This window comes from Diceros bicornis, chromosome 16 (assembly GCF_020826845.1).
Source record: "Diceros bicornis minor isolate mBicDic1 chromosome 16, mDicBic1.mat.cur, whole genome shotgun sequence".
In the NCBI taxonomy this organism is placed as follows: domain Eukaryota; kingdom Metazoa; phylum Chordata; class Mammalia; order Perissodactyla; family Rhinocerotidae; genus Diceros; species Diceros bicornis.
The window spans coordinates 22,035,174-22,060,729 of NC_080755.1; the positions used below are offsets into that span (position 1 = coordinate 22,035,174).

At 40.5% G+C, this 25,556-nt stretch overlaps 1 protein-coding gene across 4 annotated transcripts in view; it reads right to left on the reverse strand.

Annotated features, from left to right (window-relative positions):
• Window positions 1–506: 506 nt before the first annotated feature.
• The window catches only part of CHST9 (carbohydrate sulfotransferase 9), a 253,426-nt gene continuing 228,376 nt past the window's right edge, over window positions 507–25,556 (reverse strand). For all 4 annotated transcript variants that reach the window (XM_058556929.1, XM_058556928.1, XM_058556927.1 and 1 more), the window contains one exon: window positions 507–10,958. In XM_058556929.1, coding sequence (XP_058412912.1) covers window positions 9,873–10,958 — 1,086 coding nt within the window. In that variant the 3' untranslated portion in view covers window positions 507–9,872. The remainder of the gene's footprint in view (window positions 10,959–25,556) is intronic.

The following is a 25,556-nucleotide window of genomic DNA, read 5'->3' on the forward strand; positions in this document are numbered from 1 at the left end:
TGGCTTATCTAAGGAGATAAAAGTTCAGCTGGGTCAAGGTGAAGAGCAAATGGAAAGACAGGGGCTGAAGATGAACGAGGTAACAGATTTTTAGTTTCTTTCTTTCTTTCTATGTTGTGGTTAGGAAGCCCACTATTTTAAACCATTATTTTATTAAAAAGAATCAACATTTGAAAGTCTAAAATTCAATTAGATGTGCATTTACTGAGTAAAACATAGTTTCTGCCCTCAGGTGACTTAAAATCTAACAGAAAAGTTAAGACATATTTTCATATTGTTGTAATACAAGTCAGAATGTGCCTTAAGGGAAGGAGGCAGTGCTATGTGAACACAGGGGTAGATGTGTGGGATTCATTCCTGCATTCATTTCTTCAACAAATACTTAATGAGTGCCTTCTCTGGGGTTACAAAGATGAACAAGACAAGAAATTCAGTCTACAGGGGGAGACAGATACATACATAAATAATTAGAATTCTATAGGTGCAAAGATAGAGATATGCACAGACTCTAATGGGATAATAACAACAGTCATAATTTATTGAGCACTTAAACACTTTACACACATCTTCCCATTTAATTCTCACAATAACCTTACAAGGTAGGTTTTGCTATCCTCATTTCTGAGATGAGAAAACTAGCACTGAGAGAAAATAAATAAATTGAAGAGATTGCCAAGTTTGAAAGCTAAAGATATAAAATTCAAACCCAGTTCTTATTGATGATAAGCCCAGGCTCTTAACCACCACAGTATATTGCTTGCCAGTAACACACGGGTGCTCAGAGCAGGGCATCTCATTGGACCCAAGGTAGAGGTGAGGAGCACCTCCCTGAGCTGAGTTGAGGGATTAGTAGGTATTGGGAAGGTGAATGAGGGGTCACTGGGTGCTCCAGCAGAGGGGACAGCATGAATAAAGGCCCAGGAGGCAGGAAACCACCCAATGTCAGGGGATCATGGCCATTCTAGCTTGTTGGATAGTAAACAGGGAGGCAGGAATTGGCAGAAAACATGATTGGAGAAGGATTGGGATTATGGAGGACATGGCATGAATGATGCTGAAAGAAGTTTATTTTCAAAGCATGTAGGTGTGTAGAGTGGATTCTGTGTTAGGAAACAGAATTGGATGATTGGAGCCACTAAGGAGCTTTAAGTGGAGAAATGCCAGGCTTGGGTTTAAATTGTAGAGTAATCACAGTGGCAACAGTATGGAGGATGGCACTGAGGGGAACAAGAGTGGGAGCACAGTTAGAAAGTATGGATTGTAGTGTTGCAGGCAAGGGAGGGTGAGGGTTTGAACTAGGAGAGTAGCAGAATAGATGTGAAGAGAGGAGAAGCTTGAGAAAAGTGTAGGTGGTGAAGTTAGTGGTCTTTCCTATGGCTGTGGGGATCCAGCACAGGGAGAAGTCTGGCTTGACTCCTCAGTTCCTGACATGGGAGACAGAGGAGATGGGCAGTGATGCCATCAAATAAGGAGAAAGCAGGTTTAGAGGTCAGATGATGAGTTCAACTTTAGTCGTGTTGAGTTGGAAGTGCCAATGAGACATTCAAGTGAAGAGGTCCAGCAGGAAGTAGGAAATCTGAGTCAAAGTCCAAGACGGATGTGTGGGCTGCAGAAAGAGATTTGGAAATCGTCAGCTTATGGGTGGAGTTAAAGCAAGGAGAATGGAAGAGATTCCCCAGGCAGAGTGGGTGAAGCAAGCTGAGTGAGGGATGGTGGGGGGAAGGGGAGAAGCGGATGTGGTGAGAGTAAGGGGATGGGAATGCGCATCATGTTGGAGGGGCCACATGAAGAGGTTGTAAAAGAGAGAGGAGAAATGGACATTTCAAATAGTGTGAATATAAGAAACAAAATATGAGAAAAGCAAGGATGTTTTCAAAGAATGTGATAGCTCAATTTGGCTGGATAATAATGAGTTTGATGCAGTTATTTAGAGATATTGGGTAAGGGTTATATTGTTGGGGGCCCTGAAGCCAGGTAATGAGAAGCTGGGAGCAGAATGATGCTGTAGGAAGTTTATTTTCAAAGTGTGTAGAGTGAATTAAAGGGAGGAGTTATATGTACAACAGAATATTATTCAGCCTCAGAAAAGAAGAAAATCTGAGACATCTACAACATGGATGAACCTTGATGTCATTATACTAAGTGAAATAAGCAGTCACAAAAGGACAAATACTGGGGCCAGCTCAATAGCATAGTGATTCAGTTTGTATGCTCTGCTTTGGTGGCCCACGGTTTGTGGGCCTGGTTCCTGGGTGCGGACCTATGAACCGCTCGTCAAGCCATGCTGCGGCGGTGTCCCACATAGGAAAAATGGAGGAGGACTGGCACAGATGTTAGCTCAGGGCCAAGATTACACACACACACACACAGGATAAATACTGTATGATTCCACTTATATGAGGTACTTAGAGTAGCCAAATACATAGAGACCGAGAGTAGAATGGTGGCTACCAGGTGCTGGGGGAAGAGGAGAGAGGAGTTATTATTTAATGGGTATGGAGTTTCAATTTTGCAAGATGAAAAGAGTGCTGCAGATGGATGGTGGTGATGGTTGCATAACAATGTGAATGTACTTAATGCCACTTAAAAATGGTTGAGATGGTAAATTTATGTTATGCGTATTTTACCACAATTAAAAACTGAAAAAGAAAAAAAGAGAGAAAAAAGGGGAAGAATGATGAGGGATAGGGCTTCTTTTTAGAGGCTATTTCTAATAGTCTAGGTGAATGCTAATGTGGCTAGAATTGGGTAGGTAGCAGTGGGACTATTAGTGGACTCATATGAAGAGGCTGGGTCTGTATGTAAGAGATGGTCAAATATTGGCAATGTCATATGGTTTAACCTAAGAGAAAGGCAAGGAGAGACAAATTCTTTAATGAAGTCCAAGAAAACATACATTCTTACCATTTAAGTTAAATTGCAAAATATTTCCTGGGGCGCTGGCTTTCAAACTAATAACCCAAATAGCAAATATTTTCCATTTTCAATCATCTTAGGTCAATTTGAAAATGGCTTTTTGTTTTTATTGGAGAAACTCATCCTGTCTTCACTTTGTTCAGTGACGTTGAGTTGCCAAAATTGCATTCAGTCCACATTTGTCTTTTTTGCTTCAAAAGAAGAAAGTTTCCATTTCCCCATTTCATCCTGAAAGCTTTCAAACAGTTTGGGCAGTGCCCAGCGCTGTCCCCATAACTCACTTCATCATTTCAGCTCTACTTCGTGCAGTTGGCAGACCTCAGACGCCAAGTTTCTGCTTCAGCACTCGTCACAATCTCATGGAAGACTTTGGTACCAACACCCTCCAACCCCTCTCTGAGCTGAGAGTCTTTAACTTTTCAACAAAGGGACAGAATGAAAGGAGCAGGCTTTATTATCACCTATAACCAAACAGGATTTAAAAAAAAATCACACACACATAAGTGATGCTCAAACTTTGCTGTATTTAAGACTCATCCCAGGAGATTGTTAAAAAAGAAAATTCTCAAGTGGGTTTCATGGATTCTGATTCAACACATCTTGGGTGTTACAGGAATCTATTTTTAACAAAAATTTGGATAACTCTGATACAGGCAATCCGTGCACTATTTTTTGAGGAACTGATAAACTAAATCAGGGTGTTTTTTTTCCTAAATATAATTATAGTCATTCTAATAATATTGCCATTTTAAGTTAGTAGATACTGTAGCATTCTGAGTACATTTGAGTTCATAATATTTCTGAAGAACATTTTTCTAAACTTTGAAAATATTTTGAGCAAATGAATGGATAAAATGAAGTACGATGTAGTTTGTCACAGGTTTTCTGCTCTTTGGGGGACAAGAGTCATGGTTATCACTTCCCATGGCTGTGTTTCTGTTTTCTCCAGCTCTCCAAATGTTGAAGTGGGAGAAGCAGGAGGTTTGAGAACTAGGTTAGGTTAGAAGCAAAGACAGTAGAATGTTCCTGGGATTGCTAAAGTCACCCAGGATAATAGCAGAAATGAGGTAGACAGGAGTGTTAGGAGCCAGATAGGGAAATCCTCAGAAGAAGGTGAGAAATAGGCAATTTTCAGAGTTGAGGAAGGGCAGGTACACCTTCAAAACATGAGGAGTTTTTGAAGGAAAGTTATGGAATAGCACTCTGGATGCATCAGTGGGAACCAGTTTTTGTCCCTAGACATTGAGGTTCCAAGGGCATGGGAGAATGAGTCATCTCTGCTGAAGGGGAGGGGAAGGAATGTTGTTGCCAGGGGGATCCAGTGGCTAAGACAGAAGGATGCCAAAGAAAGGTACTGGATTTCTCCCAACATCTTTGTTGTTGGTCAAAAGAGATTTCCTCAAACAACGAAATATTGTTTGGTGATCCCACTGGGTGTAAGACCAAAGGACAAGTAGCATTTTGATTGAGGATAAGCAAACCCAGAATGTGACGACCTCACAAATCGCACAACACAAATATGGTCCAAGAAAATGTGCAGGAATTGCTTTTCCGTTGGAAGCATAGTGGATGAAAGAACACACACTTCAGAGCAGGAGTTGAAAAGTAGGACATTTAGGGGCCAGCCAGGTAAGGTAGGTGAGTGGTGATGACTAGGTGGAGAGCATGAACGAGAGATCTCTGGCTTCTCTAAAAGGGCTGACCTCAATTCTGCCCAATTATTTTCAGGTAGACATGTAGGATGCAGGGTAACAGAAATTCCCTATCATTGATGAAAGAGTTCCAAGTTTAAAATATTGACAACTAATTCAAATATGAAATAACATGCATTGTAGGCCAAATCAAACATATCTGTGGCCAGATATGGCCCATAGGCTGCCGGGTGTGGTCTCAGCTTTGGAGCCAGAGAGACCTAGGCAGGAAGCTGACTCTGGGGCTATTCACTAAACCTCTCTGACCCTCAGTTTTCTCATTCATAAAATGATGGGTGGAATAATATCTAACTTTTATTCTTTTGCAAAAGGTTTAGACATACTATCCATGTCATTAAATCAATGTACATAAAGTATTTTTCCAGTGTCTGCTACCTAGCAGATGCTCAGTAAATGGCTCTCATATTGACCAGACTCATGCATTTTTTCAACCTTTCCTTCCAAAACTTAATAAACAAATACATCATCTTATAACACAGCTGTACTTTAGGTTAAGGTGTGACTGTTAGTATAGAAAAGGCATGTGACTTAGATCACTTCTCCCAATTTCCCTGCCCTAGTGCCTTCTCTTTAGATCCACTGAGCCTATAAGTGCCTGAAAGTCCTATGGCAGAAATATACATATTATACACTAAGAGAAGCTGTAGAGGAACATTTAAACTACATCACCAAAAGCATTTATTAAAGTAACTCTTTCTTTCCATGCAGTGCTTTGCTAGAAATGGTGCAAAGTGAATGAAACAGACACAGTACCTTTCCTCTTGGAAGACCTAAAACATATTCCAATGACAACAGAGATTTTATATTCATATGAATAGGGATATAGCAAATGAAAAAATATTAATGAAGCAAAAAGAAGGAAACAAAAGAATGCCTGCATTTATTGGTAAGAGAAGAATCTGATACATGTCATATCAGGGGAAAACCATTGTGCCTTTTTCCATTGATCAGAAAACTCATGAAGTGATGAGATTTCAAAACTGAATAATCTGAAGAGATTCCTTGGTGAGTTAACATGAAATGAATGCCTAGATATATAAAGAAGAGACTATTTCAAATAGAGTGAAGACTTGAGCAGAGGCTTAGAGATGGGAAAAAATTATTGCGTAAATGGATTTGACTATGCCTAGAAGGATATGATCTTGGTGAAGAACTAAGGGAGTGACCTGGCAATTCTGAGAACTAACTGATGTGAGGCAACACCCTTCCACTCCTCAGACTCGGCCTTCCTCAGGTAGAGTGTCCCACAGGCCTAGGAAAAGTCTGCTGTCGTCTAGCTGAGCACTTATTTATCCTGATGTTTTTCATGGTGTTTTTCAGTTGGTTTAAGTTAACTTGTTCCTCTATTCTTTTCTATATTGTCTTCCTGAGTCCGCTTAGGGTTATCTAACAACTAAACTGAGGATGGGAACTGAGGAAAAAGAGACCATGCACCACCGCTTAGTTTCTAATGTAGATATGGAGCCTTTACTCTGGCTGGCTTGCTGAGCCACGGCCATCTTCAGTGGCTATCAAGTGCCTATGTGTGGAAAACTGGCTGGATTCTCTCCTTCTTGGACTATGTTCCCCTTAACCTTGCCCACTCCTGTAGTTGTCTGGACTTTCTTGTCAAAATGATATTTTATTTCTGTTAGACTAAATTGTTCCAGGGACTTTTTTCTCTTTTAAAAACATTGTGTCCCATGATTGACTGGGAATTTAAAAAAAGGAGGAGGAAGGAAGCCTAATTTCTAACAAAATCTTTGAATCTGTCAGTCTTTGAATCTGTCAGTTTAACTCTGCAGGAATAAAGGGGTAAGCTGATTTGAAATGAGGTAACTATATCCATATTTGTACGAATAAAGTTTCAAGATGCCAATATATATTTCTTGCCCTTAGTTATTTTGAATATACGTAATAGAAAGCAAAAGTAAATATTTAAGTTTGTAATATTCTAAGAAGAGAGTTTGGTAGTGGTATAACACAAAGTTTCAGAATCTAAAGATGCCCCAAGAGGGCAAATGAGAACTTACAGTAGGGAAATGTTTACTGTAGCCCCAACCGACTAATTCCAAGTTCTACTATTTCTGCAAGTGATATTTTCAAAGGGAACGCTAATAGTCAAAATTCTAGGCATTTGCTTATATATTCCCTTCAGCTAAACAATATGTATTTTAGGAAATAATATCTTTTTGAAGAATAATTATTCATGAATAAAGCATAAAAGTCTTTTTTCCTCTTTCTAATTATAAATGGTGTACAAGTAGTTCTTGAATTGCTAGATAATATTTTATAGATCACGAAGTTGGAGAATGTAGCAAGTGGCCCCATATATCCATTGACTTAATGGATATTTCCCAACACATGTGAGAAAATCAGAAAGTTGAGTGTCCTATACATACATTTCCGTTGAAGTTTGTGGCAGTTTCTGGGCACGATCACATCAGCAAGGCATATTGATAGGTAGTTTACCAGGTTAAATAACTGGTTTTGAATTTAATTGCCAACTTTCCACTCTAATAGTAACTCCAGATAGGGGAATAACAGAGTGAAGGTGCCTGCCCAGTGTGCTATGCCTGCCTATGAAAACAAATAAGATCCTTAGGGTTTAATTAGAGAATTTATAATTACACCTAAAGCATGCTAATGTTAAAACGGGAACTTTGGACATCTGGAAGAAGAGTCTAGATTTGGTCACTTGCCTTTAGGAAACTAAACCCAAGAAATTGTGACTGTCCAAAGGAGCAGGGATGCTCACACCTGGGGTTTATACACAGGCAGAAATGACAAAGGTGAACGTGAGCTGGTCTGCCAAGCAGAATAATTCAGGGGAGATAAATGGAAGAAGTAATTAAAGTCACAGGGAATCCACAATGATGCCTGGCTTCTTTGGTCTTAACATGAAAAGAAGTCATTTAAAAGGAAGAGTAGGTACATAATAAACATGTTCTTCCTTCATAAAAACACACATGGCCTCTGGAACTCACAACCACACAGGATGTCAGCTGGTATCAGAGAGTCCATTTAGGAAAAGAATGACTGAAGGGCCACCTGTGGCTACACAGGCTCGGTGGAAAGGGTCAGGAAAGGAGCATATACAGCAAAAGGTATAGAACAGCTTTGATAATAGAGAGCATTGTGCATCATTTTCTTCCTCTCCCCCGTCTTCTCCACCACCAATGCCACCAACAGTCATAGATTCATATATTTATATATATGTTTGTTCATACCTATACCATCCTCTCCAGTATGTAAGAAATGCTAATAAGAGAGATAGGACCCTTGTTTCCATTTTTTTTTTGTTTCCAAAGTTATGAAAAGAAAGCATTTTTTTGTTTGTTCCTTATGTGGTTTTAGCAATAACTTTGAGAAAATTACCTCTATCTTTTATAGCAGATCCCATCTAAAACTAGTTTTGTGTAGTTTAGGAATAAAATTTCAGGCTTCTTCGCATATTTTCTATTATCTCTCTCTCTCTCCATAAAAAGATAAATTTCAATGTCTCTAAGTGACTAGGAATCCACTCTACATGGTATAGCAAAATTTAAATTATACAATTTAGATTACCTTAGAGTAAAACTCCTGAAAAACAGAGAGCACAGCTTAAGTGTTTGGTCTAGAGGTAAGAACAAATGGAGTGGAAAAGTAGTAAAAGGTGGTCAGAGGGTTTAACACTTATGATCTGGCAGCCCAGTGCAGTTCCACTCCTTGGGAGACACAGCTAGGACAGTGCAGGTGTGTGTAAAGAGTGAAGCAATTCATGGATACTCAGCCATGAAATGGAAAATCAAAAAGCAATATGTACAACTGTAACTATCTTGGTCTATTCATATTAAAATATTAATACCTACTTTTCTTTGAAAGATATTACTTAATATTTACTGACAAGAAAAAAATGGTTTAGGAAGTGGAACATGTTCAATAAATGCGTTTAAACAGTGGTTTGCTTAACTCAGGGTAACAGTCGGCCAATTAAAATAAGTTTCCCATCCAAATGTGTCTTCTAATGTAGGATCCCTGGGAAAAAATTTCCAAAATGCAGTATAACTTTTCACAGGGGTGACACATGGTCCTATTTTCCAAAGACTTTGATTGAATATTGGAATGCAATGGTATTTGACTCTGCTAGTATAGAATATTTAAACTTAAAAAGAAAATACTTAATTTGTTTATGCATAAGCCTATTAAAAAATGTTTCTTAGGGGCTCTTGTTAAGTTTATTCTCTAGAACATAACCTATCTTTGAAGTGGTGTATTAGTTTTTAAAAAGTCATTCCCAAGCTGAATAATTAGACTGAAAACAAGCTATTCTTAGAGAATATTCCACATACAAAGCTATGCACATGATGCTTTGATTCAAATAATATTCTTATAAAACTTTGTTATTGTTTGAGGTCTATATTCAGAGTGGCAACTTTTGTTTTTGATGATTATTCCATCCTGAAACAATTTCCCCCCTGCCCAATTAAACCAGAATTAGGAGCACATTTATATCTGATGAGGCTTAAACTTCTTAACCGCCTGCTTCAGAAGCGAAGACCTTTAGTGTTGGTGTTCATTTTGCTCTGCATAGAAGGCTCAAAAGAAAGCAGAATCAATTCCCTTATGTTTTTCTGGAAGAGGAAGGTTGCTTTTGTTGCTTTGATCTTAGCATGTTGTGCATTTTTTATTGGCTGTTGAATATAAAAGGCCATAGCCTCATCCGGTTTTTCTGCTATATTCTCATGTTGTAAATCACATAATGTCTTCCAATCTAAAGTAAAATGCCTAGGTCCAAAATATCATTTCAAAACTGATTTATCATTACAGTTGGTAGAAAGATTTCCAGGGTTTAAGAAAACTATCCAATGTTTGATTAATACGCCACAGACTGCTAAAAATATATCCATGCACTTTAGACAACAAATTCCAGAATGTAGACATACCCTCATGCTATTTTACCCTTCTCCTACCATTGCAAGAGGCTGTTGTAGCTAATGTAGCAGCTGGCTAGGTTATTGCTTCTATAATATAATCCATAATGCAAAAGCAGCTCTGTTCCAATGATTTTAGAGCAACTCAAGTTGTTTACATGACTCTGTTAGGTAATTTTCCTATAACTTTGTGCCAATTGCTGTCTTACTATTTGGCAAAAATCTTCATTACATCAAGACAACTGCACTTAGTTAAATTTCTCTCATACAGAGAATTATAGGCAAGTTACAGTTAGCTGATTTGAGGCCATCATCATAAAGTAAACATAGGGTTTTAGAAAATAAATGCAAACTATGAAAATGGAGTTGTATAATTAAACATCAAATAGTCCAAGTAATAAAAGTCATAGATTAATTGTCTCTCAGTTCTAGTCAGATCCTTTAAATACTGTCTCACGACCTGAGCATTGGTTCTTTCATCAGAAGAGTGCCTATCCTTAAAGTTTGGAAATTTCAGCTCTTTTGGAGCACCAATCAGCTGTAAAAAGTAATTGGCATCTTCTTCCAAAGTTTCAAATTTCCCTACAAAATCATAGTTGATCAAACACGGATAGCAGAGTTTGCTGACCTTTTCCCAGTGAATGTCCATTCCTACTGGACGGTGGGAATCCAGCAAGTAGTGGACAAACTCTTTGAATTTGACTCCAGATCCATTATTTAACGCTTCTTCACAGGCATTTGGTCTATATTTCTTTATAATTGCCTTCCCAAATACTGGATGGTAATAACTATTGGGGTGTTCAAATTTGTCCCTAAATGCTGACACTAATCTTTCCATGGGATCACGAACAAACACAGCTTTGGTGTAGGTATTCAAACGAGTATATATCCCTTTTAAGTCGAAGCTATCTAGCTTTTTCAAATGCTTCCCATAGTGAACAGCATCATGGGAGATGTTGTATGTAGAGGGAGCCAATCCATTTAGTACCATCAGAATTCTTTTCCAGTTGGAACAGCCAGCCTTGGGTACTTCGCAATATAAGATTCTGTGCTTATCTTCTACATAGATCCTGGATACCATATGAAAAAGATGTGATTGAGGATGACTCACTCCCCCGTATTTCTTGCAAAACTCCTGTAGGAAAGACCTGCGTTTCTCTTGGGTCTCATCAGTTTTCTTCCATCTGTTGTCTTTGACTAAACTTTTGTTTAAAGGGCGAATGTCCAATGGCCAATTCATTTCATTGAGCTTCTTGAAAAGGGTCTTAGTTCCCTGATGTTTTTCAATCAACTTAATTGTTGGTGACCCTGTGGTCTTACCCAAAGATTGATTCTCTCCTTGTGAGTGGCTGGTCTCTGTTAAGACCCTAGTAGGCCTCTCAGAGTTTAAATTTTCCTTTTTTCCCTTGGGATCATCAGGTATGTGGAACTTGGGGTGCTGTTAAAATAGAGAAGGAGAAATGTTGAAAGTACATTCACAAACATGGGTATACCAGGTAAAGAACTTAACATATTTGTTTTAAAATACTACAGAGGAGAGCAAATTCCATATAAGCTGCCAGAAAAAATTAGCAAAGCATGCTTAATATACATTTTGTAGTAAGCATCTTCACAGAAAACATTACCATGAAAAATGGTATCCACACATCATTTTGAACCAGTTTCATATTTTATATTATATATATATGGGTTACTTATATGTTATTATTCATTTAATGTTACATTAATAGATTTTATCATGCTGAATTATCTGAACATTATTGGGATAAAACTACTGGTTACTAATTTGAATCTATGATCATAGTAAGTTTGTTATTGTCTTTGTATTATCTTTACATCTATGGTTATCAATTATATAACCTTATAAACTACAAAAACAAAAAAGGTATCCATAAGATGGAAAGAAACTGGTCCTGAATTTTCCCCTTGGTTTTGGCTGTAATGCAATAGAATGTAACTCCATCATTCTGTAGGTCAATGATTCTTGAGCTATGTGTTACCTTCAAGCACTGATTTAGTTAGTGTACCTGAATGTAGATTCAAAATGTAGCTGTTCTCAGGTTGAAATTTCTGTTGTTGTTTTGGGGGCATCTTGTAATGCACAAAACAGTTCAAAGTCATAAATTACAACTTAAAATTGTAGCAAGGCTAATTATAAAATCTTGATGACCACGTCAGTTTTTTAAGCACTTGCACAAAGTGATATATACTTTTTCCTTTGGAAAATGTTTTATTTTTCTAAATTCATTTATCACAATAATGTAATAACTATAATCATACTAATATACAATTTCATCCACGTATAAGACCTTCTCTCTTCCCCAAGTGAAGAATGACTGAGGAATCCAGAAAAGTCAACTAGATGTCCTGATATATAAAATTGTATCAAAGGTAGAATGAGAATTTAGTTCTCTAGCCAGTGGGATGAATCAGCCCATCTACCATCTGCTCTTCCTCTGACTACATCCCTCCTACAGCTCTCGCAGTGACTGGGTAAAGGAAGACACGGAAGACAGGATTTACAAGGTGGCATGCTTGGACAGGACAAAATTTGTAAGGGCTTTGGCTTTTACTCCAGGTAAACTAGGGAAACTTTGGAGGGCTCTGAGCAGAGAAGTAACATGATCTCACTTAGATGTGAAAAGGATGGTTGAGAAGAAGACTGGACTGGAGATATACATATACATACACATATACACATACATATACACACACATATACATGTCAGCATGTTATTGGAAAAATTAACAAATAAATGATGTACTGTAAGAGTAATGAATAGGACCACCAGCATAGAGGTGGAGGGAGTGGTGCGGAAAGTTTCCTAGGGGAGATGTGTCTATATAGAGACAGATATATATAGACATAGATATAGAAAAAGATATAGATATATTTATCATTGTATCCTCAGTGTCTAGAATGGTCTACAGCTTATAGTAATTGCTCTCAGATATTTGCTGAATGAACGAATGAATGAATGAATGGAATTAGGTCTTCAAGGATGATGAGGAATTGTCTAGCAAACTGAGCAAAAAAGCAGAGGAATGAAGAATGGTGGATGGAAGCCACTTCCAGGCATCATGGCCCCTTCACTAGCTGAGCTTTAAGAGGGGTGCTTCCTTGTAGTGCAAGATTATATGAGTAACACCAACTTGTGCAGCCCCATAAAACAGCTGCCCAAATCTTCCATACTGTTGAGCCACCTATTTGGGGTTTCAACTCTAGAACCTTTCGTTTGCTGTCTCCTCAGAGACTGCCAGGATGACTTCAAAGCCCTGAATCCCTCTTTACTCTGATCAATGACTTGTCATCCATAAAGTTCTCACAGATAATATAAAATTTGACTTGAGGTTTGAAAGATCATTGGGTTACTGGTAGACTGCATGGGAAGTACTTAGCACAGGCTTGAAGTAAAACTGCCACTAGATTTCTACTACTACTTCTTCTACTACTACAACTATAAATAATAATTGCTATTATTATTGTTTTAATAGTAGTAGTAATAGTAATAGTATTCTATCCCAGTGACCCAGTGAATTTCAAGGTTCCAGGTTTATCATGCAGACTGTAATTTGCGTGTCTCTGCATATGCCCGAATTAGTTCTCTCCCTGCCCCACTAACAAAAACAAAAACAAAAACAAAAACAAAATTAACCTTCCACTATGCCCTCTGGAACTTCTGCCTGTGATCATCAAATTCCCCTTTAATCTTCAGGGACTTCTGGAATGTTTTTTCCCCATGACTTTCTGTAAATGAAACCTGGCTGGCCCCCAAGACTCTACTTCCCTTGCACTTTCTCAAGTAGATGAAACTTCACTTCCTTGAACTGCTTGTCTCTCAGGTCAGAAGATAGGATGTTATTTCCACTGCTGCTTCCAGGACACTTCCCCTGGCAAAATCTCCTGCTTCTGTAAAGCACATGTGTCCTGCTGAACTCCCCTTTCCCCCTCCTCACGCTGTCATCTGCCTTTACCACTGATCTTTGCACTGTAGGCACTGAAGACTTCAGCTCCTAGCTCAGAGTTTGCTTCTTCATCCCCACTCTTGTCATTATGTGTAGTGACTCTGACACCCATTAAACTCGGTTCCTTGACCACCTCATCTTTAATAGAAGTGTTCTCTGTTTCACATAGACCTTCCCATTGCCAGAGCCTGCACTGCCTTCATCCTCTCTCTGACCACCATTGTCTAACCTTCGAGCTCATTATGACTTCCAGTTTTGCAATTCTTTGGCCACTTTTCACTATGTTATCCAAGCTCTTAGCAGCCAACATGCCTGGTTCTTCTTCTTTTAGCTCTTAGAAAGTCACCTCTGTTCACTGTTCACCTTGTCTAAGTTATGTACTCCTCTCCCATAGAACCCTGCTTGTTTTCCTCATCACACTTATCACAGTGTGGAATGATTTTATTTTCTTCTATATTGTCTTCTGTTGTCCATTCCACCTCTCTTGCACTAGATTATGACTGCAGAAGTCTTATCTTTCTCGTTCTCTGTTGGGTCTCTGGTACCTAGCACAGAGCCCAGCACATAGAGATGATCAATAATAATTGTTTAATGAGTAAATGTGATTATAACTTAATGATGAAAAGAATTGTTTTATGACCTTCTCAAAGAAAACAGTGTTAATCGAAAGGTCAAGGTTAACTTAGATAAGTAATCTACCAGTTCTTGTTAAGACGCTGAAAATCTGTATTCAAACACATGTTTGGCAGGAGAGAAAACAAATAAAATAGGCACATGTAGAGCTGCTCGTGCTAAAGTAGGTATGGCGGGCTTGGAGCCTTACCTGTCTGCCAAGTCAGATTGGTTCAAAGTCACTCAATACTGCCTTGGAACCCTGGAGGCTTGCCAGCAATCTGGACTCCTAGGCCTCACAGTGGGCACACCTACGCAGAAGCTCAGGGGGTGGGGCTCCCAACTCTAATTTAAGCAAGCTCTCCGGGCGCCTACAGGCAGTAATACCATTTGGGGACCACTGAACTAAAGTATAGCAAAGGAAAGTGAAAATAATGAGAGTTCATCTCAGATCATCCAGGAGAGAAAGACATCAAATACGGTGGACATGAATATTTCAGTCAGCAGAGGCAAATACTCTGTTGTAGGCAGGGATGTCATCAGCCCTCACATGAACCAGATGTAATACCCTCACATTTATCTATGCTCCCCAAGCGACTTCCTAATGACGAGTTTGGCTAGGGAGATCACTGCATGAGGGAAAGAATCATTGCTCATAAGTTAGAGTTTATCTCCTGGTAGTTTATTTAGTACTAGTCAGTTTCCTCAGCTCTGATCAAATCAAGATATGGGTCAAGTGTTAATTCTAAGTAATGATACCCTATGAGGCTTCTTGTTGGATGGCCACTAGACCTCTCCCAGCAACCCCTTACTGCACCATCACTCACCTTATAAAAACCATAATTAGGATGTGGTGACATCCCTCCCTCCCCCCGCTCCCACCCCACTTCCTCCAATCATGACTGAGGGGCTAGGATTACAAAAATTGAGGTTAAAGGTATTTTAAATTTGCAGCTTAAACCAATGAATTTCCACCACCACCATCATAATGATAACAACAACAGCAACACAAAAAAGAGTAAACTCTTACATCTTACTTTGCTCTGATTGTCCCCAAAGCAAAGGTATATAAAGCCAAACTTATCCTGTTCCTTCCAAAAGTGTCTCCTCCTGCACTTTTCTATTTCTGACATGGTTCTATTACATTCTGGTCACCCACTCGCAAAATCGGAGAGATGCTTTAACAATCAGAAAGTAAATTGGTTAATTTGCATCTCATAATGTCTTTAAAAAAATCTTTTCTTTTTTATTTATTCTCTCTTAATTGGATATTCTTTAGTATCCTCCTAATTAGTCTCCCTGAAAATTATTACCAAATTAGTCTTCCTAAAACATTTTACTTTTCATTCCTTAAAATTTGGAACGGGCTCAACTGTATGTAAACTAAAGTCCCGATTCCTTAGCTGGCATTGGCAGCCTGTCACCGCAGGGCCTCTTGTCACTGTGTGCTCTGCTCCTGTCCTGACATGTTCTCTGCCCTCTACTTGCTTCCATTAGGCTCTCAGCATCCTTCACCCACATCCTCCCTCTTTCTCAGGACATTCCAAATCTCCTAGGCTGATATAAAATTCTGCTTTCTCCAAGAAAACCACCCAGGTCTCCAGCGAGAGAGTCTACTCTCTTCGAAACAACTTGAGCACTTCGTCTGTATCACCTGTACAGAAAGTAATTTTATTCCAGCTTACATTGTTATTTGATTTTCTCATTGGAGAAACTCTTTTAGCCACAGCTAAATGGTAAACTATGGCAGAAAGCTACAATTTTTTCGATAAATACCTTTAAAGAGTGGATATTATTGCAAAGTTAGTTGAAAGATATATAACTACAGAGAAAAAAATAAGTATTCAAAGAAGTCTAACGAAAAAATTTGTGGAATATTCATTAACTCTGGAGTAAATCTGAAAGCCTCATTCCTCTTAGTTTTTAAGGCCTCTGTATCAATATGCCTCCTCTGTGAAGTCTTCTCTAATCTTCAACACTGAAATTAATTGCTCATCCTCTTTCCCCCTCAAAGTCATGGAGCGCCTACTACACATCAGGCGCTGTGCTAGATGCCAGGGATGGCAGGGTGGATGTGACCAATGTGGCCCTTGCCCACATGGAGCTGATATTCTTATATGGAAAATATGTATTAAGCAAATAATTACACAATTAATTAATCTATTACCGTAGTGGCAAAGGCTGCAGCAGCATACTACTGGAGGCTGGGAGAGCAGAAACGGGAGTGCAGGGCATGGAGACAAGTCTGACTCAGTTTGAGGGCTAAGTCTTCTGTTTAGCACGTTATATTTTACCCTAGTTAGTTGTTACAGTTAGTTGGTTAGGTGACTATCTCTCCCATTTACTTTAAGTTGATTAAAGATCAGTGTGCAGTGTTATTAATCTATATAACCTCCACTAGTATCTAGACTAGTCTCTTGCATAAACATATGTTTTGAATTTAACTGAGGTGAAGAGCAGTAGCATTCCCGTACTGCCCCTTATTCAGCAGCTAACTCACATTGGCTTTATGCTGTTGACAAGCATTGTACTGCTGTAAGACTTTATCTGCTCTTGTGGGGCTGATTATGCAACACAAGGACACTGATCATTCATTCATTCAACACACATGTATTGAACTACTGCTATATGCTGTGTTTGACATCGTATAAACAAAGACGAAGTAGATAAAATTTATGGCCCCTTGAGGAAGTCCAAGTTTAATTGGATTGATAAAAATAAGCAGTTTATGAAAAAAATGTGATAACTGCTGTAAAGAAAGGATGCATAGGGTATTTGGGAAACAGAGAAAAGAGTACTTAATTTTTCTGAAGAGATCTTTGGGGGCAAACTTTGTAGAGGAGGTGATGCCTGAGATGAGTCTGAGAGGATGACTGGGAAGTTGGCAGTTGTATAAGCCAGGGATGGGGAGGACTGTACATGTTGCCATCGAGAGGACACTTGGGGACCAGATTCAGATGAGAGGGAGAGGCAGGCAGGGTTGGGATTCACTCCAGGAGGGCCTTGCGCCCATATAGAGTCTAGACTTTGTTACATAAGTGACAGGGATTTTCAATAAGGAAAAGACAGAATGAACATTCTAGTAGCGGTGAGGAGGTGCAGTTGGGGGCACAAGGATCATCTAGAAGGTGATTGTGATTGACTGTCCATCAGAAATTCTCAGGAGAGGAACTAAGACAATGGGGTCAAAATGAAAAAAAGGGAACTATTTGAGGAAAATTTAGGAAATTGATCAGACTGGAAGAGTGGGGGTGAAGGAAGTGTAAAGAATGGCTTCCCATTTCCCAGAGAGGAAATAGGAGTAGCAGATATGATGAGAGGCTATGGGGTAGGTGTGGGTACTCACTATCTTCAATTCCAGATCTTTTGAGTTTGAGGTGCCCTCGGGAGACTCTGAAGGCTGGGTATACAGATTTGGGAGATGTTGGCTGGTAGAGATGCTAGCTGGATTTATGGGCTTTGGAGGCATTGCCTGGTCAGAGCATAGAAATGATCACAATGTCTGCTGTTTACTGAGTGCCTGCTACGTGCCAGACCCATAGCACACGCTGCCACCTACTGCTGTGATAATCTTTCACTTCCATTTTCCAGATGAAGAAATGGAGCCTCAAAAATATTAATTTGTTTAAGGCACACAACTTAAGAAAAAGGCACCATTCATGAGCCCAGTTTTTTTCCTGAGCTCAAAGACTTTTCCCGTTCTCCTTGTACATTGCAGAGGAAAGAGGGGAATCTAGGATAGGATCTAGAGGGCTCCACCGCTTGGAGAATGATAAGGGGGAAGAAGAGCCTGTGAGTGAGACTGTAATGACTGGCTCATGGTGCAAATAAGTGTTTTCCTTTTCTGGTCTGAGTTCCTTGGAGGGCAGGGAGGATTTCTTGGAGAAGGTGTGTGCCATGCAAAATCCTTTCCATTTCTTGCCTCTGTGACATGTTTCCTGTCTCTTGAATATTCTTCTCCATTTTGTTTGCCTTGGTAAAAGGCTGGGGCATGGAGCAAGCTGATTTAGTCACTGCATCAACCCAAGGATGAGACACGAATATAGGGTATGTTCATTTTACAGATAAAGGGCTTGAAGCTCAGAGGGTCTGTGTAACTCGCCCAAGTTAACACAGCTATTGCTAATGCTGTTCTTCAAACCTCAGTCTTCGTCATTTATGACTCTTTCGGCTGCATTACATGTCAAGCAATCTATTCCCTGTCTAATGCCCATTAAATGAATTAATGTAAGTGAAGCAGCCAGCATATGCCTGTCACAAGAGAGTATGGTAGTTGAGAGCCTGGATTTTGAGTCAAACGGACCTGGTTTTGTGTCTCTGTTCCATCATTTTCCACCTGGAGAACTTTGACTAACCTATTTTATTTTTCTAAGCTTCGGTTTTCTTGTCTGTAAGATGGGGATAATAATAGCATCCACCTTGTAGGGTAGTTGAATTATAGTAAATGTGGGTATGGAGCGCTTAGCGTAAAGTTTGTTTTCTATAAATATTAGGTATTTTTATTGATTTATTCAATAAATATTTATTTATTGAGCATCTTTATGTTACAAGCATTTTCTGGGTGAATATTAGTGTTTTCCTCTGCTTTTTTCATCTCTTCCTCCTCTTCTCTCTCAAAACACTTAGCAAAGTTAAGAGGATATGATGAATGTTCAATGGAGATACAGATGAATGGAAGAAAGGTTGAAGACAATTGAAGACAGAATGAGAAACAAAAAAAATCAACCGAAGTAGAGGCAAAGGCAAAGAAAGAAAACAGAATAAAGAAAGCACAATTATAGGTAATAGGAAGGAATAATGAACACTTTGGGTTAGAGAGAAACTGGTGAATTTTAGCCCCTTCAAGCTGCAATCTTCAAATCGTTTAAACCGCTTACACACAAAGCAACAGTTTGGCAGTGAGGCTATTCAAGTTGACTCAACAAGCTAATTTCTATGGTCATCTTGGCTGCAAGGATTGCAATTATGATTTTATTTGCCTATTCTTTCAATTTTGGATTTAATTCCTCTCTATTTTTTCCCTTAAAGCCAAAGAAACTTAAAATATGAGGACTGAGAATGTAACACAATGTGAACATCAAGGGGAAGTTTCTATTGAGAATAGTGCTGCTCTGTGGTTTGGCAAGACCACCAGAGACTGAAAACAGATATAACCTTAATGTATATAAGTAGATAAGGCTTCTCCCCAAGGGGTTCAATATGCTTTTGTAGATTTATCATTTTATCTTCCTTTTAAGTTTTGTTGAGAAAATGAGGCTATTCTTTTGGTTTCAAATTTACAGATAAATAAACTGAGATAGACTTGTGTCATAACTTGCCCAAGGTCACTCTGTAAAGTCAATGGAGAAGTTAGAAACATAGAACAGGTCTCTAATTCCAACCCAGGAAGTTTTCATTAACAGAAAACCTTGCTTTTTAAAGAAACTCAAAACTTAATGAGGAGCTGCAACTTGATAAAGTGAAATACATTCAAATGTTTGGTCTTCACTATTTTATCTCTTAGGTTGTGTCTGCACACGGCACATGTGAATGAGAATGACAAAATATAGTGAATTACAGTTGGCATGAGAGAAGAAGAAGAAGTGGATGTTTGACTACTAGGATTTTGATATTTCACTGGAATTTCAGATATCTAATATATTTGGAATATGGTTCTTTAATATCTCCAGGTTGACGTTTAGTTTTCTAAAAATTAGTATTTGTCGGCCAGCCTTTCCTCCTCTTGTTTCAAAGATGAACAACAACAATAGTGTGTGTATCTCGGAGGGTTCTGGAGGAAATGTAGGGCACCCTGACTCTGACACCTGGTTCTAGACAGTGCAGTTGCTAAGCATTCTTGCTCTTGTTTTCGGGAGTATGGTGGAGAAGAAGGAACCGGCTGCCTTGGTTTGGAATGCCTAAGTGTAAAGTTTTCTTTTTTGGGGAGGGGTGTTGTTACGGGCATGGATTAATAAGCAAGAGATTTTCCTAGGCAATGGGAATGAGTCTGTGAGGTGACACAGGAATTGGAGACTGACTGGGGTGGACTAGGGGGTCAGGGAAGGTCAGAGACATGGGTCAGCAATGGAGGAGGAGGTTTGGGTGCTCATAGGATGGAGAAGGAAGTGTAAAACAGAAGAAGGATGGGGGCCAGCCCCGTGGCTTAGCGGTTAAGTGTGTGCGCTCCATTAGTGGCGGCCCAGGTTCAGATCCCAGGCGCGCACCAATGCACCGCTTATCCGGCCATGCTGAGGCGGCGTCCCACATACAGCAACTAGAAGGATGTGCAACTATGACATATAACTATCTACTGGGGCTTTGGGGAGAAAAAGGGAAAAAAAAAAAAAAAGGGAAGAGGATTGGCAATAGATGTCAGCTCAGGGCCGGTCTTCCTCAGCAAAAAGAGGAGGATTGGCATGGATGTTAGCTCAGGGCTGAACTTCCTCACAAAAAAAAAGAAGGCGGCTATTGTAAGGCGGGGAGCATGGTGGCTGAATAGATCAGCGAAGTATAAAGAACACTGAATTTTGAATCATATCACCCAAGTCCTCCTCTTTGAACCCATTTACCCAAGGTCATGGAAAATCTCAGCCCTCTGATGGCAGGGAAAGATGAGTCTTTCTGAGCACTAGTTAGATAGACGCAGTTATAAAGTGCCTAGTGCAGTTTCTGACATATAGTAGGCTTCTCCAAAATGTTAACACATCTTGTCTCTGTGCCTTTGTTCTCTGATTTTCCCTTTACACTGGACAGGTCATCCAGAATGCCTGCCTTCCCAACTTCAGATTGAAATGACGATGGCAATAGGTCCCGTTCATGTAAGTAACGATAGGAGTGGGCACCTGCCCTAAGGGCAGCTTATCCACAGGGCAGCTGGCGACCAATGAGAGGGTCTGTAGCAATAGCTTCTGCCCAGGTGTGTGGACAGTAACTAGCTAAATCCATTAGTCCATCTCCCCTCTGGACTCCAGACTGGAAAATATGGAGAAGTTTGGCCAGTTATTGGTAAAGAGGGAAAAAAAATTAAGAGCAGCCACAAAGAGAAGCAGAGCCCAAGAGAATAGCTGAGTCAAGATAATGGTGGGGTTGAGGGGTCTAGCATGGGTGAGAGCCCAATCCCAGGAAGCAGCATATACTTGAGGGCCTGTTTCTTCCCTACACATTGCCTACTAGTCCAAGCTACTTAAGCCCTGAGAACACCAATGCCAACTGTGAGAAGAGCAGTGACACTGGCAGGAACACATTCCATTTGTCTTATTTGGTTAAGCATCTGCCAGCCCCAGATCAGATTTGCCTGTGTCAGCACCTTTGAGTGACACACACGCCCTCTGGCTTACTTCACCTGCATGTTTGACAACTCAGCTTTGCTCAAGGCTGCCTCCCCAAAGCCTAGCCCAACCCTCTCAGTCTAGAGCAGACAACTCACTCTTTGGTGCTACCATGGGTTACCTGGGTGCTGCTCTAGGAAGAGAGGATTGCCTGGGGCACCAATCATGCCGTGGGGATCCTGAGGCCGTGCTGAGAGAGGTTTCTTTTTGGGATTTCAGTTTGAGAAAGAATGCAAAGGAAGAGTGTAAGACATAAACTAGCAGCAAAGCAGAAGGACAGAGAGGCAAGGAGGAGCAGAGTGGGTTACCACATGAGAGGGTCAGAGCAAACAAATCTCTAAGGAAACAAAGTGATGATCAAATGGATATTTGTAAGGTCTTATATCTTCATGCATTAAGATAAATTTTATCACTTTTATTTTAAGAATATTATTTTATTAGTTATAAATTTTAAAGCTTTTTTTGGGTTTCCAAAATAGGTTGTTTCTCCTGAAGATGATAGTACTGGATTTAAGATGTCATTGAAATGGCTACTAAGAAGCATCTGTGGCCACAGCCATGGTCACTCCTTTTGGTCCCTCTTTCTTTGAAAGGCCAGGTATGAGCTGCACTGGTCCTGATCTGTTAGCCTGAGGGTGAGAGTCTTCAGCGTCTGTACAACCTCATTCCCCAGAGCTGCTGTAGAATGAGGACTGCTGGACTTGGGAGGATCAGAGGGGTGCCTGCCACCTGCAGCCCAGCCTAGGTAAGTGCAACTGTGCAACTGGTGCAGGCCAGGGGGAGCTGGGGGCGGTCCAACCCTTCCTGTTCCTTCCCGGACCGGTTACCTCCTAGTCCAAATCTACTTGAGCCCCTGGAACAGCAATGCCAACTGAAGAGCAGCAGTGATACTGGCAGGGCTGGTGTTGACATCCACCACAATTCTCTCATATCGAGACGCTGAGGGACAGGATTCTACCTAGTCTCTATACAGTCACACAGATATCGTAATGCAAGCAAGCATAATTCTCTAAAGGTCCTTCAGACATGGCATCATCACCCCCCTCTCCTCAGTACAATTCTGTAATCTGCTCCTTGCAAGGAACAAACACATCTTGGCATACCTTGCTCAGAAATAATATCACAGCTTATTATTTCCATCTACTCCCCATACAAGGCAAAACTGTCCACAGCAGGGGGAAGGAAGTCTCAGGCTCCATATAGGGGATTTTCTTAGGGCCTCCCACAGCCGTAGGCTACTGGTAACTAGCCCATAGCCAATACTGTACCAAGATGAAAGTGGATGGATTTGAGCGCCATTCACCTGTGAAAACCAAAGAAAAGACTAATGCTCCTGGACCAGTTCTCAGACCAATGGGAAGACCCTCTTGCCTCACCTGTGATTCGTGACCCATATTTTGAGATTCTCAGGTCCAGAGCATGCTCCCTGCTGAGCAAGGAGGGATGCATTTATACCAACTGGCAAGGAAGGCCAGTTTGCCTGTCTTGACCCCTGCCAGGGCTCCGGTCTCCTTTAGTTAAAGGAAAGCTCCCGGACCAAGGCTGTCAGGAGAGGATGAGTGGTGACAGTGGGTTTGGGATGAATATTGACAGAGTGCTTCACTCGTGCTAGGTGCGGCACAAATTAACCCTCACCCCAGCTCTGTCAGGGGATCACGATCCTGTTTCCATCAAACTTCCTCAGTGTCTTACGACTGGCAACTGCTAGAGCTGGGATTAAAATTCAGGCTTGTCTGGCTCCAAACCTTGTGTTTCTCACCGTTTAACACACATTTACCTCACAGGCCTCTCAGTGCCATCACAACTGTAATTAGAAGAGTGCTTCCTTGCTATTAGATCCAAGTGAATACTATCCTTTGTACCGAGCTACCTTGAGGAGGCCAAATGTGCCTGTGTCAACTCTAGCTAAAGTGGACAGAGGCCATCACCCACTCTTTGGTTGCTTATCTCCTCCAATTTGAATTCTATATGTTGGGTACCAAGACCTGATGCTCTGCTGAACAACTCCAAATACTTAGCATGGCCAAGGCAGTACTGGGCTCTTGCTTCTAGAAAACTATCATGTAAGCTAGTGCTGCCTGGACTTTGGGTCTCTTGTTGTGTTCCATAAACCACACAGAGATTGTGATCATCTGCTCAGCTTTTATGCCAGCCTTAGAACAAAGCTCCTTATCTTCATGGCATGTTTATTTCCTCGTCTGCCTCTACGCTCCCATTAGAAACACATATATCCAGATGTGGTAGTTATGGAGTGATGATGTCTTCACTCCATCCGTGGTGGCCTTTTGAAGAAAAATATGTTTTATATCTTGTCATTTCAGTGGCTGCAAATCTGGGAAAACACAACAATGTGTGGGCACTTGTGAGCTGTGTGCCTGGATCAGGGATGAAAGCAGGAAAGTTGAAGATATCTTTCAATCCTGGATAAAATCCCAGTGACTGATGATCCTGGTCCCCATGGCTTTTTATCACTGAGACACCAGCTCTATGATGCTGTCTCCACAAGGATTTATACATTGAGGAAAAACATCTATTTCCTGCTACAAGTAAGAGGATACCTGAGTGTTGAGAAACGAGCATCTTCTAACTCCCCACACTCATCAGCAGGATTGTCTCTCCTCTGGGCCCCTAGCATAGAACTCATTTTTAGCAAAGTCTAGTTTCTACGTTCTAGGTAGTAACTTATCAGATGGGTAGCCAAAAAGATGGAAGCAAAAAATTTTTGTGGCCTGCATTTTGGTTAGTTTTTCCAGGGCTATATCACACTTCAGGTGGTCGTCTCCAAGGTAACTGGTATCATTCTGCTCTACTAATCTCGTTTCCTACCTTTCTCCAGTCATTTTTGTGTTCAGTGTCTTTTCTTCAAGGTGTTTCAAGCCCCCAGCCCTGCATGGTTGCAGCATGAGGAAGACAATCTTGGTGGTTTACAGGTGCCCAGGCCAATTTGCAAAAGAACCCCTGTGTGCCAAGGTAGGTTGTGAGACACATGTTCTACACCCACTGCAGCCCAACAACTTGTGAAACGGGAGGGAGGTAGCTCTGAAGACCAGACTTTGTAGATTTTTACCCCTATTCATGCTTTACTTGCAACTGGCATTTCACCCTAAATCAGTACTTTTCTACCAAATCAACCTCACTCACTGGAATAGGATACCTAACTAAACAACGTGGGCTAGTTGACTCAACCTCCCATCTGTAAAATGGAGATAATGATGTCTACCTAATGGAGTGGTGAAAAATAAATAGAATAAATACATAATGCCTGACGTGTAGTGTATACTCATTAAATGGCTTTTAACCACAACTTTTGCATTTCTGCCAAGAGTATCACCTTTCTGCAGTAACCCTGGGGACCTTGCGTTAATCCTTGTTTTACATTGTTCATTCATTTCCCATATTCAGACACCAAAGTCTAGTCATCTTTCCTCGAAGCTGTTCATTCCCACTATCAATATACCACTGAAACACTTTTTTTCATGCCCAGACTATTGTCATAGCCTGCTAGCAGAATTAATTAAGCAATGCACCCATTTGAGAAATATTTATTGAGCATCTAATATGTGCACTTTTCAATGGCGTTGGGGCTAGAGAGGCAAACATCTCTGATGAGGGTCCTGTTCTCATGGTACTTATGTTCTTGTGGGTAAAGGTAGACCATGAACAAGCAAAAAAATGAATGAACAAGAAAAATTTTGATGGTGATAAACGTGATGCAAACACTAGAAGAGAGTGATGTTACAGAGCGTTAGTGGCAGGGGGAGACTACATTAAAGGCTGTCCAGGTAAGACCCTTGGAGAAGCTGCTTGAGCTGAGATCTGAATGACAAGAAGGAACCTGAGATCTGGGAGCAGAGCATTTCGGGCAGAGCATTTCAGGCAGGGGCAGCAAGTGCAAAGGGCCCTGGCACAGGAATGTGCTGCGCCAGGTGGAAGGACAGAAGGAAGGACAGTGGTTGTCGCATGAGTGAGAAGGGCCTAGTGACACAGGATGAAATCAAAGAGGAGGGCAGGCCCATATCTTGTAGGAATATCAGATCATGGAGATCATGGGAAGGACTTTGGATTTTATCAGAGGGGTAATATAAGCCACTGGAGGTTTTAGACAGGGGGATAACATGATGTGACTGACATTTCATAAAGCTCACTCTAGTG